The 18,455-nt window shown below is 36.1% G+C and overlaps 1 protein-coding gene across 1 annotated transcript in view; it reads left to right on the top strand.

The window, feature by feature from the left end:
• CSMD3 (CUB and Sushi multiple domains 3) overlaps positions 1–18,455 on the top strand; it is a 1,166,690-nt gene that overhangs the window by 277,683 nt on the left and 870,552 nt on the right. The window contains exon 6 of the mRNA XM_077493847.1: positions 9,082–9,381. Coding sequence (XP_077349973.1) covers positions 9,082–9,381 — 300 coding nt within the window. The remainder of the gene's footprint in view (positions 1–9,081; positions 9,382–18,455) is intronic.

Genomic DNA, 18,455 nt, shown 5'->3' with positions numbered 1-18,455 from the left:
GGCTTAAACATATATCTTTTTTAATATAAAGGCATAGCAAAAATCATATACTGATTACTATTATTCCATGAAAGTTCCCACTACCATTATAATTTTTCATTCAGATCCAAAGAAGGTAATAACATTTTTTTTAAACATTTACAATTAGTTGGCTTAATTGTTTGAAAAGACGACAACTAAGCTGATTTTTACACAACATAAGACTAACTTTTAACTATTAATTGCTGACCCTGTCATTTAAAAAATATATATTAGAATAATGTTTTTTTACCAAACCAAAGATTGTGTTTGAAAAAATCTTGCTTTTCCTTGAATCTGACTGAATCTTTAACCACTACAATACAGGGCACTTTCACCCCCTTCCTTCCCAGCCCAATTTTCAGCTTTCAGCGCTCTAGCGCTTTCAGTGACAATTGCGCGGTCATGCTACACTGTACCCAAATGAAATTGTTATCATTTTGTTCGCACAAATAGAGCTTTATTTTGGTGTTATTTATTCACGACTCCGTTTTTTTTTTTTTGCGATATAAGCGCAAAAATAGCGGAAATTTGGAAAAAAAACAATATTTTCTTTTTTCTATTTGAAAAGAAATCCAATAAAATCAAATTTTGTCCTAAATTTAAGCCAAAATGTATTCTGCTACATGTTTTTGGTAAAAAAAATTCCGTTAAGTGTATAATAATTGGTTTGTGTGATCACGGACATATGTACGCAAATGATCATGTACATATGTGTGCAGGTGATCACGTACATATGTGTGCAGATAATCATTGGGACATGTGCTTTTAGTGGGACATATGTGGGGGACATGTTTTTATTATTAGGGACATGTGTTTTTATTATTTGGGGACATGTATGTTTTGGGGACATGTGTGTTTTGGGGACATATGTGGGGACTGTGTTTGTACTGTGTGGTGTGTTGTGTGTTTACACTACACTGATGATCAGTGAGTAAAAAGCTGTAAAAAGCAGCCCATACTCACTGATCATCAGCCGGCTGCAGCGTTCTGCTCTCCTCTCCTCAGCGGTGACTTCCGTGTGAGGAGAGGAGAGCCGATTGCCTAGCAACCGGCTGTTTGTTTACATCACATGACGGCCGTGATTGGACACGGCCGTCATGTGATCAGGAGGGCCAATCACAGAGCCCTCCTGCCGATCTGAGATGTGCCGTGTCCGGGTGACACGAGCACATCGGGATCGCGCCGCTGCGCGAGCGCGCGCGCGCGCGATCCCGCTACTCCTGAAGGACGTTCCTGAACGGCCTGTCAGGAGTAGACGGCTCCCACCCGGCCGTATATATGCATTGGCCGGGTGGGAAGTGGTTAAGAATACCAAGTCAATAGTCCAATGTAAATACTGTACATATTTTAGTACCATCCTACCTGAATGTCAATTGACCTTCACAATTGCTTTTTAACTGTGTGGGAAGCTTGGGAAATATTGTTTTACTTAAGTGATACTTGTCATAAAAAAATGTTTTTGCAGTGAGGCTATCATTTTTGACCAGTTTTTTATAAGCAAGTGAATTCATTGCAATCATTATCCCATCTTTACTACTTCATACACCATTGACTGGAACAAGAATTGGTATATCAAGTGTCCCAACTAGTAATTAGCGGAGGTTTGTCAAATCCTGTTTGAAATCCACAAAATCTGAACTTGGCTGAGAACTCGATTGGAGTCAATGGAGGGGTCATGATACTGTGCTGGCCATTTTCAAGGCCAATGGGTAAGATGTTGCTTAAAAAATAGTTGTAAATCAGGGCACAGTCACAGAGGACATTTAATAAAGCAAATAAATAATTAAAAACACTGCACATCAAGGAGAGGGTCCATTTAATGCAATTTTGAGGGCAACATGAAAGATGCACCCCTTTTTTTTAAGTTGTATGTTTGGGAGATGCATTTAAGCTATGTATTACCAATGTTACAGCATTAGCGACACCATTTTTTGGCAGTACAAATTTTGTATCTGCAACTGATTTTTTAACTTTTCAGTTTAGCTTGGCTTAAATAAAGCAACAGCAGCACACCAATCTGATTCATTTCAGTTTTAAAAATACTTTTTAGACAGTTTTGGCTGTGACTGATTTTTTTATCAAGCAGTAATAGGCCTGTATTAACTGCTGGAAGTAGCAGGCAAAGCATATCTAAAAACTATTGATAGGTTTATGTATACTTTTTTTAAGAAATAAAAAATGAAGGACACTTCAAAACCATAACCCTAAATTCACTCCCATCTCCTGCATCCCCTACTAATCCCAGATATTTCAGAATACAGATTTCAGGCATTTGTTTGGTAGAAATGACATCACATCAGGACAGCATATGAGCAATATAATGAGCACTAGAACTAGAAGTCAGAAAAAATAAAGGGCCAAGGCAGTAAAATTGCAATAAACAATTATTGTGTATTATCTAAGAGACAATAGGCATTACTATTATTTAATGGCTATACAGTATGTAATCAGTTTGGTTAGACCCAAATAAAGGAGGGATAGTCCCAGCAAGTTTAATCTTGAAATAATATTAAAGCGTTTCACATGAGAGACAGTAGCCAAAAATAATATACAGTGGCTGGACAGTGTGCAAGCAGATTGGTAAGGCCACAATATAAGAGGTGAGACACGTTTTATCAATAGCCATAAATATTGTACATTGGCTGGACAGTGCTGCTCAAGGTGGCAGTGGACATCAACTGGCATCTGGAGCTGCAAAGCTACACTATTACCTAAATTCCTCCTAACTGTATAATCTAATCAAATGTATAATCTAATCAAAATGTCCTTACTTGAATTGTCCCAAAGTGACAGATTCCCATCCTTCTTTTTATTGTTTTTATTTTTGTATTTGTTTTTCTGTATTTTTTGTTATTGATGCCTTGATTGGATTGCACACAGCAGAAGTAAAGCACAACGGGAATTTCTATCCTTTGTCAAAAAAATCTTTATCCTCCCAGACACTGAGAAGCCAGTTGCATTATTTTATATTTATTTATTTTATTATAGTCAGTACACTGAAAGTATAGCTGCAGGGGGAAAACCTACGGCCAAACACTGCCCACTCTTATTGCTGACACAAAGCTGCTCTTTGTTTTCAGCACTACATACTGCATACTTGTGCAGTGAATAGCCTGTGCACCAAACCCCTACATATTTACCACCCTATTGCCACAGCTTCCTTTTATTAAAAAGGTTAAAAGCAGTCATGAAGTCAGAGGCAGAAGTTCTGAATGCAAATGAAGTAGGTGAGTGGGTTCTGCAGGGCAAGGCAGTGAGTGATTAGGCTGCGATATCTTGGGTCAGGGCATGCTTGCCTTTTCTATATCTACGTGACAATGCTATACAGCCACTGCATGTGCAGGAAGTAGTGGCATGACTGACAAAATCTTTCTTCTCTTCCCATCCTAGGTTCAGAGCAGCCAGCTGTCTGCAAGTGCTACTAATGTGCCTTGTACCTCCTCCTCTTCTTCTGATAATCCTTCCTCCACAAATTGGAGGAATTGGAGTAATTATTTGATCACACAATTCTTGACCTTCTGCAGGAGGATCATATTGGTTATGTGCAATCATTTCTCCATTCAGATATTAAGGATTAGGAAAATGGCACCAAAAGGCACTAGAGCGAGAAAAGGGTTCAACCATATATCAGTAAGGGGACATCAGGTAGAGAACAGAAAGAGCTAGTAATGAATCTAACCATTATAACTTACTGTGAAATAAGCTACAGAAATGAGTGTGGGAGGATTATAAGGTGGCAGATCATCTGTGAATGGCACCAATCAGAGAGAAGGAAAGCTCTGAAGATGAGGCAGAACATCAACAAGGGAGGATTTAGTTAAGGGTGTTACCGTTTATTATATTTAAGATTTAATATCTTAAAGATATGATGTGTGTTAAATGAGAGTTCTTTTACCAAGAGTGAAAGGTTTAACACAATAACAACATTTATCGGTGAGTAGTTGAATGTCTAATACACAACCATCTATCTATAGTCTACATCAAGGAAGAAAATATTAGGTTAAAATAAAAGAATACAGAATATATTCATCAAAATACAAACAGCAAACAAACAAACATATGAGAAGCAGGTATACATTAAGTGCTGGGAGCTGACCTGATATTTACCGGTAGTGATGTGTTTAGGCCCACATCAGACTCATGACTCCCCTCCTCTGTGTGGATTTCCCCACTAATATAGGCCCATCTCTCATTGACTTGAACAGGCCCCCCCATTGGTAATTCTGTTACCCCTCTCCTCCCTCTGGGTGTATCTCCTCCAAGATTGTACAATTTGCCCTTCCGCTTAATTTAACATAGCTCAGTGCCTCACTAGTACCTCCTCTCTTGGGGAGATTATTTGTTTAAAGAGAAATTAATTCATCATCACCTTCTCTTGAATGGGGCACTTAACTATGCATGGTCATAGCCGGGGCAAATTGTTTATTCCTGAACAGATCAAATAAATATTCTCAGCGTATCAAACAGCCTTTGAAGTGAACAAAGGGTTGGTTAACACAGGGGGCTACAAGGCCTTTATCCAGCTAATTAATTCAGCCCCATCAAGCTTCCACTACAGTATTCAACTCAGATGGTATCTCTTCCCTGCATTTGAACTTATGGCAGGTAAATAGCATATCATCTCCCATAACACACACGTGCCTAACATTCCTGCAAGTCAAAAGGAACTGTTAAATGAATTATATTCTCAAGGCCAAAGCCTGTCATATATCTACATGTAGATAGGTAACCCTTTACCAACAGCAATATTTCATACACACTAATCTTGAATCGTATTCTAAACTATATATATATATATATATATATATATATATATATATATATATATATATATATATATTCCCAGTTGCTAATGGAGATTACTCATAAACTCCTTATAAGGCAACAAGGGGCAGCTTGCAGGAGATTGGCGGGAGTAGCCATCCCATTCAATTTGGCACAACTGCCCAGAGGTACAGACTACTGCTATCTTCAGTTCTGCAATGTGGGACTTTTCTGTTGTATCTGCTCCTGAAGTGGAAAAAAAAAATAGCTCATGGAATCAGCCTACTTATGTGTGCTTTTGTTACACCACAGTGGCAGGTACCAAGCCGCCATTATTTTGCCTGGAAAGCCATCATTGCCATCAGGGCTGGACTGGGACAAAAATTTGGCGCTGGACTTCATCCAGACCGGACCACTTTAATTTTGCAAACACGCAAAAAACAGTATATAAACTGTACGCAATTGTGCCAAAAAGCCCCTAGAGAGCCCCCTTTGCATCAGGGTCCACAGAGAGCCCCTCCTTACATCTGGGTCCCCAGAGAGCCCCTCCTTACATCTGGGTCCCCAGAGAGCCTCCCCTTACACCAGGGTTCCCATATAGCCTTCTCCCTTACATCAGGGTCCCCAGAGAGCCCCTCTTACATCAGAGTCCCCAGAGATCATCTGCCTTACATCAGGGTCCCTAGAGAGCCAACCCCTTACATCCGGGTCCCCACAGAGCCCCCCCTTACATCTGGGTCCACAGCGAGCCTCTCTCTTACATCAGGTTCCCCAGAGAGCCCCTCCTTACATCAGGGTCACCAGAAAGAGGGCAGGTAGTGGCTCGGGGCCCTGTGGTTGGGGACTCCTGGACTGACTCGGGGCTATGGGCCCCAGATTCAGGGCTATAGCCCCAAAAGTCACCCCCCAGCGATGACACTGGCTGTCACTGAAACCGGCCCACTGAGCCATCGGCCCACAGGGAAACTCCCTTTAGTCCCTATGGCCAGTACATGCCTGATTGCCATCCACCAGTTTGGGGAACCTAATGTGTCTGTGCCATTGCAACATACTGCCAATGGTAGGGTAGACATGGCCATGGGTATTTGGTCCAGTAAACAAGGCTAGGGATACTACATTTCCTTCATGGTACACTATGTCAGTCTAGTGGCAGGGAAAGTTGCAGGAAAGGCACACTGTTGGAGGTGGTGGTATTGCCACATGTCCTATGCAGTTCAGTGGTGTTAGTGCAGTCACCTGTACCCTCTCCTCCTCGCTAGACTTATTCCCACACTCCCTGGAACCAGCAGCTCTTCCTAAGTATCCAAAGTTGCTGTTCTGTTCTGAAGCTTGTATGTTTTAGAAAAGGAGCTACACTTAGCCAGTGCTTCCAACAGTTCTCCAGTTCCCCAGGCTGAGAGGGACCTGAAAATGTGCAAAAGCACAGCATCAGCACTGATTAAATATATCACAAACAGCTGATGACTGGTTGTTAAGGACACCACAGCCAGCTTCCTGGCCCTGCTCCCTAACAACCAGCCTACACTGCACCCTGATTGGGAAAAGCTTTGCCCAATCAGAACACAGAATTACACTGGGCAGCACTGTGCATTGTGCATTGTAGGGTGTTCATTGGGGGGCAAACACCTAGCGAACACCCTGCAAATTTGGGTTTTTGGCAAACAGCCGAACAGGCAAATGTTTGGCCCAAACTCACGCTCGGGTCAAACCATTCATCCATCTCTACTTAATATGCATACACTGGTTGCAGACATTTTCACCAAGTAGTGAAGAAAGAATAAGTATGCACAGTTGCGTATGGCAGTTCCCATGTTTCCATTCTGACAGGTTCCATTTAAAATTAAAATTTTTCTTTTTGAACAAGGTCTGTTTATTCACAATCACATTAACCTGCCTGGTGGTATGATTATGTCAGATTTTTGATGCTCAAAGTGGTACAATGTTTTTCATGAAAATTTGGTGTTTTATATTGGAGGCCTGTAATTCTTAGGAATAAAAAACTTAAATCTCTCCAAACAAGAGCCTAGTAGACATCCCAGGTACGATAAAGTTTGAAACACAAAATCATAAACTATAATATAATAAATAACTATAAATAATTATAACAAATAATAATAATAATAATAATAATAATAATAATAATAATAATATAATACTAATAATAATAATAATAAGTATTATTATTATTATTATTATTATTATTCAATAATGTAATCAAATCAAAAACACTGAAATTTGCTCAGTTGCAGAATTGAACTTTCCATGTTTGATGATGGATTTCCCCAGAAATTACTATCGCTCAATTCTGCAAGTGATTCTAATTTATTATCACTGTTTTCTAGCTGGTCTAAAACATCTTTTGATTTAAAGGGACGCTTTTTGGTTGCTATGGACAATCTCCAGTTTCCAGGCAGAAAGAACAGTATTTATAATATAAAACTGAATGTAGGTCACTGAACAAACCATTAGGGCCAAAAAGGGATGTGAAATAATTTGATACAGTTATGTAATCTGTAAGATTAGAGTGTACTGTATGTATTGTGTGTTTTTTACTTTTTGAATTTGGCACTGTGCTTCGTCCCTGTGTGTCGCAACGCTTGCAGGGAATGGAGCTCGGCACTGTGATAGATCGAACAGAGACACGGCTCGCACACACAGCGGGGGACATCGCAGGATCCTGGGGACAAAGTAAGTAACTTTGCCTGGATCCTGCAATGGGATCCCGAGTGTGGCTTGGGGTTACCGCTTTTGGTAGTGAAAATTCACCCTGAGTCACAATTGCTTGATTGCCGCTAAGGAGGTTAAATAAATACTGTATGCAGGTCAGACTTTTAGAATGGGGTCACTGGCTTCAAGTGATTCTCAAATGTGTCATCTGCTCTTCTTTAAAGCTAGACCAATTTATAAGACATCCTCTGACAGCCTGTTGCATCATTCAGTTGACAGCCCATTGGGCACATCCCAAAAGAGATTTAATTATACATATATGAACTACAGTAACTTCAAAATCAGCTCATTATTTTGCTTTATGTATTCCATTGTATACAGTAATATATTAGTTATATAGTACTTGCCATACAAGCCTTTAAAACTAATAGATTTACCTTGTCAGTCTTTTATTATGCTACAGTATATTAGAGTAGTGTAGAAAAGGTTTACTATTGAAACAGTTGTGTCAATTCACTAAGCTGTTATTTTGACAGTGTTGTTATTTTACATTGCATTAATTTTCTAATCAATGCTCAATTCACATACATCAATATTATGGGGGTTTAGAAATATTACTTTTTTTCATGACATTGTTATTTAACTAGTGCAAGCCTCTTTTTTTATTTTTATTATTATTATTATACTGGATTTATATAGCGCTAACAGTTTGCACAGCACTTTACAACATGAGGGCAGACACTACACTTACAATACAAATCAATACAGGAGGGACTAGAGGGCCCTGCTCGTTAGAGCTTACAATCTAGAAGGGAGGGTCAAGTTGAAACAAAAGGTAATAACTCTAAGGGATGAGCTGATGGAGAGAATGAAAATACAGTTGTTAAGTGTGGGTATGGTAGGCTTCTATGAATCGTTTTTGTTATATATTTTTCTCTATATCAAATAGTTAAATTTTGTGCTTACCTAAAAAGAGATTTCATATAACTGACAATTAGTTCCAGTCAGAGATTAGCATTTTTAAGGAGTAATCATAATCTATGCCATTTATTTTGTATTTACTTTATTTACAAAATACCACAAGAAATTGAAATATAGTACATAAAAGATCAGGTGATTTTTTGCATTAAAACCTTTAGGCAAATGAACATAGTAAATAACATACAATTCAGTGTGTATTATGGTTTGGTGAATAGATCCTTATGTTCCTAGTATATCACATGTTGACAGTTATTTGTAAATAGTTAATACAAGGACTAAATGTAGTAATTTCAAACTTTTTGATGCAGTTTTTTTTTTTTTAATGTAAACCATTAACATTTTTGGAAATTGCTTTTAATACGTTTATACATCATGCTTGACAAGCATGTTACAGTAGATAAATAATTAACAGCAATAGAAAGTTTGTACGAAATGTTTTTAGAAGCAAATTTAACACTTACTTGATGATATATTTTAGAATCATAATTAAATTCATAATAGTCATAGTTCTCATTTTGTCTCCATGCCATATATCTTCATTAAAATATAGTTTTAGACGTTTTATTATGAAAAAAAATATATAATATTTAGGTAAATGCAACATTTAAAAGAAAAAGTTAGCATCCAGTGCCACTATGTGTCCCACAGGTTTCAGCAAAACTACTGCTACTACCACCGGTGAGTTGGAGGAGCAAATTGAGGCTACTCCTGGTGCTGTAACACTTGCTCTCACATCTGCTGATGTTACTGTATCCTGTTTAACTGCTACCCCCAACAAAAGCCATACAGAAGATATCCTGGTCCAAGCCGTTGAACATGTTTTGGAATCAAGCATAATCATGGACCTACAGTCTTCACCAACAGCACAAACACAAAGCTTACGAAGACGGCCAAGAAATTCTGTACAGATAGAAAGAACTAAAGAGCTTGCAGGTGTTACTCATAGAGGTATCTATGCTATTTTATTGTGACCCTTTTAAAAAGCCATTCATTAAGGCCATGGTCACTTATGTTTGTCATATCATGGCTAAAAGTATCAAAACATTTTTTCTTTAAATTAACACTTTCAAGATGTAAAATATTGGAATATTGCACCATAAAACCATCCCCAGGAATGAAACGGGGTTCAAAAAGTTTCAAAAGTAATATAATATAAATAAATAATTAATAAGCAGATATGTCATAGCATGAAATGACAAGACAATCACTGACAATGGCCATAAACATGGATTTAATTATGATGTACATATTTTATTTTAAGGTCTGTTTTGGAAGAAATGTTTGCATCGATAATACATTCTTCCTCACTAATTATATTGAATAATTTTCTTATTGAGCATTGTCCTAATTTTGTACTATTCTTTCTTGAAACTTTTAGGATACTGCAAACTTAATTTACAGGTAAAATATTGGCATTGTCCTTTTAAATATGCAGCAAACACATTTATATTTGGGATGCAGCTGAATTATGGAGATTTTTTTGTGAAATAAATGCCCATCCATATAAAAGAAAAAGTCGTTGTTTTATATTTACTTTTAATTTTGCTGTGTGGTGAAAATTAAAAAAAAAAATATGAACACATTTTCCAATTCTATATGAGGCTTAGATCCCTGGTACATAATTGTTTTTGTTTAACAATTAGAAAAATAAAATTGAGCAAATAAGTTAAAGTTAGAAATAACATTTACATTTTTAAATTTAAGACTTGAATCTTTGCAATTCATTTTCATAGTACAGCAAATTCTACATAGTTTAATTAATACATGTTTATCTGTTCTAATGATTTATCTCATAACTTATAATGATCCATAAAGCAGCCTTTTTTCTTTTTCACTTTTTTAATCAAGCTACTTTTTAAAGCAATTTAAATTGAAACAAATTTTTTCAACCCCTTTCATTGACTCTTAGCCATCATATGGGACAAGCAACTAATTTTAAAAAAGATACCAAAGTGACAACAATACTTTACGTATACAATGCTATTTGTGCTATTTTACACTATATATATATATATATATATATATATATATATATATATATATATATATATATATATATATATATATATATATATATATATATATATATATATATATATATATCTGTCTATATATATATATATATATATATATATTTGAGTGAGCTGCACGTAGCACAGGTAGCAAATATTTTATTAAAAAATAATCAAATTAGGTGGGCTTTACACTCACTACTGTAATGTGATACCATACATTTGATGCAATTAAACTCCTCTATTCATTATGTATTGAAATCGAATCAAAGCAATAACAGTTCAATCCTGCAAGTAAGAAAGAACAGCTTAACAGGTGAAAAGATTTTCAGTAGCACATACTTTCTTTTTATATGTTATACTGTATATTGAACATAAGATCATTTAAAATGTTTTCATCAGGTCCGTGTCCTGATAGATGATTACTTTTCCTGTGACAAATATGACTAATGTAGCAGAAATTCTGGCTGAAGCAAGCTGCTTTAAATTATTTGTTCATGCAAAGAGCAGCTTCAAGAGTTCTGCTTCTAAATTACTTTAAGTTATAAAAGTACAGATGGAGGTTCTGAAACAAAGTTTCTACTTCTGGTTACATGGCAACTGACAGCATATAAAATTAATAAAAAAAATGTGCTTCCAAAAGAGTTGAACACACCCTGAAAATACAGTATTTGCATGTTTAGGAAAGCTTCACTGTGGTTGCTCAATTTACAAGCCACACAGAATCCTGAACGTACATTATCATGTAGGTAGGTAGTGCAAACTAACTTATGTATGGCAAAATTTGTTTTTTCTGTTTAAGATACTATTAATTGTCACTAAAACTTTGGTTATCTGGTTTGCAGTACTAGAAGGTTGTGAGAGTTGTTAAAAATAGTGCTGTAGTCTCAAAAAATAAAGACATGAATATATTTCTATAATGGACTCTGCTAAATACTTTTAGTAACTAGGATATGTCAGCTGTGCTACGTGAAATAGGTTGTTGTCTTATTTTGCTTCCAGGGATGCACATTAATTAAATCTCAACTTTTATAATGCATTATACTGGTAAATAACAGGATACAGGCATATATATACAAATTAGCTCAAAGAAAAGGGTGGACCGGTGACCTCACAGGCTCTTCCCAACTAGAGTCGCATAACTTCATGGGAAAACCCAGGGAGGGGGGTATACTTAAAGGAAACATTCACTAAGAGCAAAGTTGTACATATCTGCTATTCAAATATGTTGAACCAACATTTTAGGTCCTCTCTGTTTTGATTTGTAGATTCGTAGATGCATATCTTTTGCCAATTAACTTGTTAGCAGTACAAGTCAAAATATGTCTGGCTACTATTAGTCTAGTCTTCCCACAACTTTAAAAAGTAATTTATTACTATTATTTATCCAAAACACAAAAAAAAACTGCTGCACAAGTAATATGTGCCGTACAAACAAGCTTAAGATGCCATCCAATTATCTGGCATATTGCTCATTAACATTGCAGTATCCTTTATTATACAGTGTTTAATTAGGCAGAACATGATACCGTATCACCATTACTTATTGTCACATCATTCCATGCACTTACTACAACATTATGGCTTAATGTTTAAAATCATCTTGCTGTTAAGTAGAAGACATTGCATTTCTATTAAGCAGCAGTGAATGATTTTCCCAGAATTCACTTAGCCCTTCTTTGATCCGCAAGCAAAATGACTGATGAGCATTTAAGAAGGAAGGAGACACAGATAATATTGAATTTCCTATGCAATAATATTAGTAATTGCTAAAGATGATTTTTTTTTTTTTTGGTGAATGTTCAAAGATATAGGTCTGACAGATTTGTAGTCTTTGGTATAAAAGTTAGTTCAGAAGTTTTAATTGTTGAATACATTTTGTCTGATAGGCAATTGTAACAAATGTATTATTGTACCAAAGCATTGACCTAACACTGAAGTGGTATTAAACCCAAAAAACAAACATTTAACCTCCCTGGCAGTACGATTATGTCTGAATTTTGATGCTGAAGCAGTACATTGCTTTGCATGGATATTTGGCATTTTATATTGTAGGCCTGTAATTCTTAGGAACAATACACTTAAATCTGTACAAACAAGAGTCTAGTAGGCATCATGGGTATGATAAAGTTTGAAAGACAAAATCATAAATATAATAGAATAAATATTTATAAATAATTATAGCAAATAATAATGTAATAATAATTACCGTACACTTATTCAATAATGTAATTAAATCAAAAACACTGAAATTTGCTCAGTTACAGAATTGTCACTGTTGTTAATTTCAGTGTTTGATGACAAATTCCCTCACTAATCACTATCGCTCAATTGCAAGTGATTCTAATTTACTATCCCTGTTTTCTAGCTGGTCTAAAACAGCTTTTGACGTAAAAGGAAACTTTATGGTTGCCATGGACATTCTCAAGTTTCCAGGCAGAAAGAACAGTATATATTATAAAACTGCATGCAGGGCACTGGACAAAGCATTATGAACAAAAAGGAGGTGAAATTATTTGATACAGTAATGTAATCTGTAAGATTACAGTGTACTGTATTTGTTATGCTTTTTTACACTTTTTGAATTTAGCGCCGGGCTCTGTCCCCATGCATTGCGATGCTCGCAGGGAATGGAGCCCGGCACAGTAATAGATTGAGCGAAGGACACAGCCCCCACACGGGGAGACATTACTGGATCCTGAGGACAAGGTAAGTAACTTTAGCTAGATCCTGCGATGCAATCCCTAGTAAGGCTTGGGGATACCACTTTTGGTAATGAAAATTCACCCTGAGGCACACTCTGAATTACCACTAAGGAGGATAATATATTGCAGCTTACCAATTTTTAATGTGATGGCTAAAGTAATTTAATTTTTTAAGGCTTTTTTTTTTCGTTATTGTCACATGTTGATCTAGCCAGTATCACACTTCCTGTTTTAGGCTGTCTCCACTCCAGATAGAGAGGCAATGGAGACACTTTTGAACAACATTTTCAAACTGGAGAAAGGGTAGTGCTTAATATAATAACAGATTTAGATGGACTTGTACAACATGAATCTTACACTTTTAAGCAGGTACAACATTTTTTTTTTTAAAGGTTTTATGATTGCAGCTTGGTCTCCTTAGTTGAAAGACAAAAAAACTTACTGACAGAATCCTCATGTGACTATAACAAAAAAGCCTAAAAAAAATAAATGCAGCCACTACATTTAGGAATTGGTAAGCTACCTTGACCCCAATTCAAATTGCTTTTGCAGGTCACCACAGCTGCGCAGAAAGCGATCGCAAAGGCCTGGCAAACCTCCCAGCTATACACCAATAGAATTACTAGAGCGATGATCCATGCTAAGGTCAATGCTGTACTCCTTAGTAAGGTAGCTAAATATGAAAGACTTTGGCAACCTTGGGAAGATCACTTTCTCCCCTCCAATTTTGACAGTTCTCTACACTGTGCCTAAGTCACTCCCTTCCTAATTTTGATTACATGCAGCCACCGGACCCCCCTCCTTCCGGTGACTCCTCTTCTTTCTTCTGTTCTTTCTTTCTTTATATGCCTTCTCCTCTTTCCTCCTCTTTTTCTGTTCTCCTTCTTGGTTGTTCTCCAGCTACTCATTCTCCTCAATGGGATCTCCTCCCAGAATTCATATATCTACTTGCTGGTCCATGATCAGGCACTCCTAGTTTGCCATGTTTAGCCTGACTTCAACCTGATTCCCAACATCTGTTGTAACTAGTCCCCAATCATGGGAGCAGCCCACTGCATGTTTCAGGTCCATAGCTCACCACTGTCTCACCTTGTATTGGCTATATGATGTATCACATACTGGTTCTTAATTTTTTACTGATGTTATCATTATTTAGAAAATTGGGGCTGTGTCCCTACTATCTCCACAGTTTGTTTTGTGTTCCACTCTCTATTTTGTTCCTGAGGGGAGCTTTTCCCCTCCGACTCTATGCCTTGTACCTTTTACTTTTTCTATTAAAATGCTTGTACAAGAAAAATAATTGGTAAGCCACAGTATAAAACATTTTTATTTTGGGGTTTAATACCACTTTAATAATGTTCATGCACCTAACATGTCACAGAAAAAACTTTACTGCACTGCACTTTCCCCTGAGTAAGCTACACAAGTGGTTAATGCTGAGAGTAGGTTTGGAGTTCAACGCAGTTGTATTTAGTGCAATATTTTTTAAACATAATTAAAAAAAAAGAAAAAAGAAGAAGATACAAAAAAGGCAGCATATCAGTAAAGTACAGGGTACAAGAAATTAGAAATGGACAGTTGTCTAAATAAAAAGGTTCAAAAACAGTATTACAATAAGAAATAATAATCAAAAGACCTAGTATTGAAGTGAAACTTAGAAATAGAAAGAAAATAGTTAAGATGAGATATAGTTAACACAAGCTGTCAAAAAAACATAACGAATATAAGAGGATGAATAGATGATAGGAGTTAAGTTATATAAAAGAAAGCTTTCATATATATATATATATATATATATATATATATATATATATATATATATATATGTGTGTGTGTGTGTGTGTGTGTGTGTGTGTGTGTTTGTTATACATTTCAGGTTCATCAAAACAAAAGGTTCTACAGTACTTTTTCTTTAGAAAGAAGCCACAGGCAAAGTAGAAAAAACCCTTCCCCTGTCAACATTTAGAAGAACCCTAAAACACACCACCTGTCAGAGTTCTCCAATCAGTGGGAAGATTGAGCTTTCCTGATTGAACAGCTATAGGTGTGACATACAGTAGCAGGGGGTGTGTCTGACTTCTGCAGAAAGACCATTGCTTTTACAGAGAGAGCAAGGGTCCTTCTCTGCAGCATGCTTTCTAGGCTTTCGAAAATAAAAATTTGAGAGTTTGCACACTCTTTTTTAATAATCCTGGAATGTATTTAACTGATTCAAATTGAAAATTTAACATTACATTTCATTGCAGAGGATGAAGTATGTTACTTCTGCATTTAAATGTTTTCAGTTATTCCTACAAAGGTCATGATTTAGAGCAAGGTCATTAGATTCAATGTGGTTATTAGCCATGAATGTCCAGCAGTATTTTTCCCTTGCAGGGTAAAATTTCCTCCAGGGATATAATGAGGTCTTTGGACAGGGGGAGAAGTGAAGGCCTAATTTTGGAAAGCTACCCTGTGAGACAGCATTCTATCAATAATAGCTCATTATATCCACCGTTAATTTAGTGGTTATACATTTATACTGTTTACATTCTCTACACATCTTGTTGCACTTACTAAATATTTCATATACTAAGGCATATCACTTAGAATTTTTTTTAAACAGGGCTTCTATTAAAAATTAGCTAGTGAGTTATTCATGAGTTTGAAAGAATTTAATCAAAATGAAAAATGTGGATTGAGCTGCCCATGAATCTATTCAGGCACGATTCCCATCTTAGTTTCACTCTTACCATCATCGGAAGCTAACATATATTTATGATAGGCATATGATATGTAAATATAAATATCACAGTCAAGCATTACTATGTCAAATGTATTCCATGGCCTACGTTGATAAAGATGTTTTAGTGTTAAAGGGTTCATATGTGTGCACCATTCTATGTAATAAATGATAGTTTATGTAGTTCATCTGTTCATGCTTACCTCCAGCAGGCAAAGCCTGTTGGGATTGATTTACTAAAGGCAAATAGATTGCAGCTGCTTCAGAGCTTAGTAAATGGGGTAAAGCTTAACTTTGCAAAGAAAACCCGCTCACATGCACGGAAAATTTAAAAAATGCATTTTTTCTTGCACATGATTTGATGATGAGAGTCAGTAGAGGTTCTGCTCATTTACTAAGCTCTAGCACTAGCACTAGCTCTGGAGCAACTCTTGCAGAGTGCAACTGCTCTTTGCTAAAGTGCACAGTCTATTTGCCTTTAGTAAATCAACCCCTTATTATGTCTTTCTACAAATAGACATATTGTATATGAACTTAATAGTTTTCCTTTTATTGATTTACTAGAAAGATTTTGGATATAACTTTTACCAGTGATGGTTTATTTGCTAGCTTTAGGGTACTCAACTACAACCCCTAACATATCCTAACTTCCCCAAGGGGACTAATGTTCAGTATATGTAGTGCTACAGTGGTTGGCCAGAGATTGCTGACATATTGCTGGAGGTATTCATAGACCAGTGAGATGCTAGAGGTTTTATTAAAGGTATGCTGCAGGAGACTGTTAGACTCTGGATATCACTACAATTAAAGCTGCTGTACTAATCAATGCTTCCTCTACTGGCTGCTGAGGATGGCAAGTTTCATCTTAGGTACCAGTTGGCACATGCAATCTCCGTATGTGCAATATGTATACTACACATACTATAGTATAAAGCAGTAAACAGACACTAGTAAGGTATGCTCAAGTTGACTGCAGAATGATCTTTTATTTAACAAATTACACTGATTTCACTGAATAAGTGTGAATGTTCTGTCATACACATCTACAGTGCTGAACAATATTCTATAAGCCAAAAAAATCCACTCCAATATTTCTTTTAGATAATTTAGTTGGGATGATTTTTAAAGTTGGATAATTGAGAAGAATGAACAATGATCACCCAGTTTCTGGGAACCTTATTACTGCATGCAGTAATTTGAATCACCCACTGCTGTAGAGCTAGTATATGGATTCCCTTTATTATTGGACATTAGTGATGTAACATCAGATTGTTCAGCTTTACATGATGTCTTAGTGACAAACTCCTTTCTTAACAAGAACATCAGCAGCATTAAAGAAGAAAGATATTCTCTTCTTTTCTCACTTCAATAAAAATAAAGTGTGTGTATCCCTGCCTACTCTATGTGCCTGTAGCAGAGATTTGCCTTTACTTCCTGTCTTTGTGACCACAGAAAAAAATAGGGTTAAAAGGACCTTGTCACCAATGTAAAAAGGCAGGTAAAAGCACAGACAAATCAAGTATTTAAAATGCTTACTTACAGCATTTTCTCTCCCATATACACATTTAAATTATTTAGCATTTTGCCCCTGAACTTACCGAAAACGTTGACATCTTCAGAAAGAATCAAATCCCTAGCGCATCTTCCTCCCTCCTTTGCACATCATTGCCCACTCCTCTTATGTCTAATTACTGTCTGTACTAGATTAGCTCCTCCATCCCTTCCCACAACTTACCCCATAATTTTTTATGTAGCTGGATGGGAGGAGTGAAGAGGGATATCATAGCGTGCAAGTTGAGTAATAATTCTGAGCCTTCTGTGGTTGCTGACATTGCATCCAAGATAGCATTGCCCAACAGCAGTCTCAGGGATTTGAGAATTATAAACAAGGGAGGTTTTTACATGGATTATAATGCCTAAAATATGTTAAATGCACAAATAATCTTTTGAAAATGACAGTTTATCTTTAATATCCCCAACAGGCACACAGTCAGTTGTAAAACTTTCTTCTGATCTAAAAAAATATTTTGCCTGGTTTTGGCCTGAAATTATAAGAAACAACAGTAGTAAAAAAATGGGAAAAAAAAGAAAGAAAATTGCTTGGTGGTTAACATTATCATGGAAGATAATTGGGTGATATTTTGCATCTGAAAACTAAACTTTTACATGGTGTTTAAAACAATAGTCTGTAGTGATGTAACAAACAATAATGTGCCTGATATAAGATAATAATTAATAAACAGTGAAAAGTGCAATAACTTTATAAAAAGTAACCCTTACCAACAAACTATTTTGTTTTTTAATTTTACTTTACTAAAATCTGATTGGTTTCAATGAGTTACTGAACATTACACATAGTCATTGCATAATGCACTTTTTCATGAGATAGCTTTTTACATATTTAACATGTATTGGCTAATTAACTATTAGCATACATTATAAAATAAATAAATACTTCATTCATATATCTAATTTGTCATAAACAAATCATATTATAGTGTAGATTTTGAGATTAAAGCTAAACTCCAGACAAACAGATAAATACTCAGATATATTATATTTTTGGGAGCTGCTTTATCTGTA

Source organism: Lithobates pipiens, unplaced genomic scaffold (assembly GCF_037356315.1).
Source record: "Lithobates pipiens isolate NorthernLeopardFrog02 unplaced genomic scaffold, aLitPip1_a1.2 Scaffold_19, whole genome shotgun sequence".
Lineage (NCBI taxonomy): Eukaryota > Metazoa > Chordata > Amphibia > Anura > Ranidae > Lithobates > Lithobates pipiens.
This window is presented reverse-complemented; position numbering and strand designations above follow the sequence as displayed.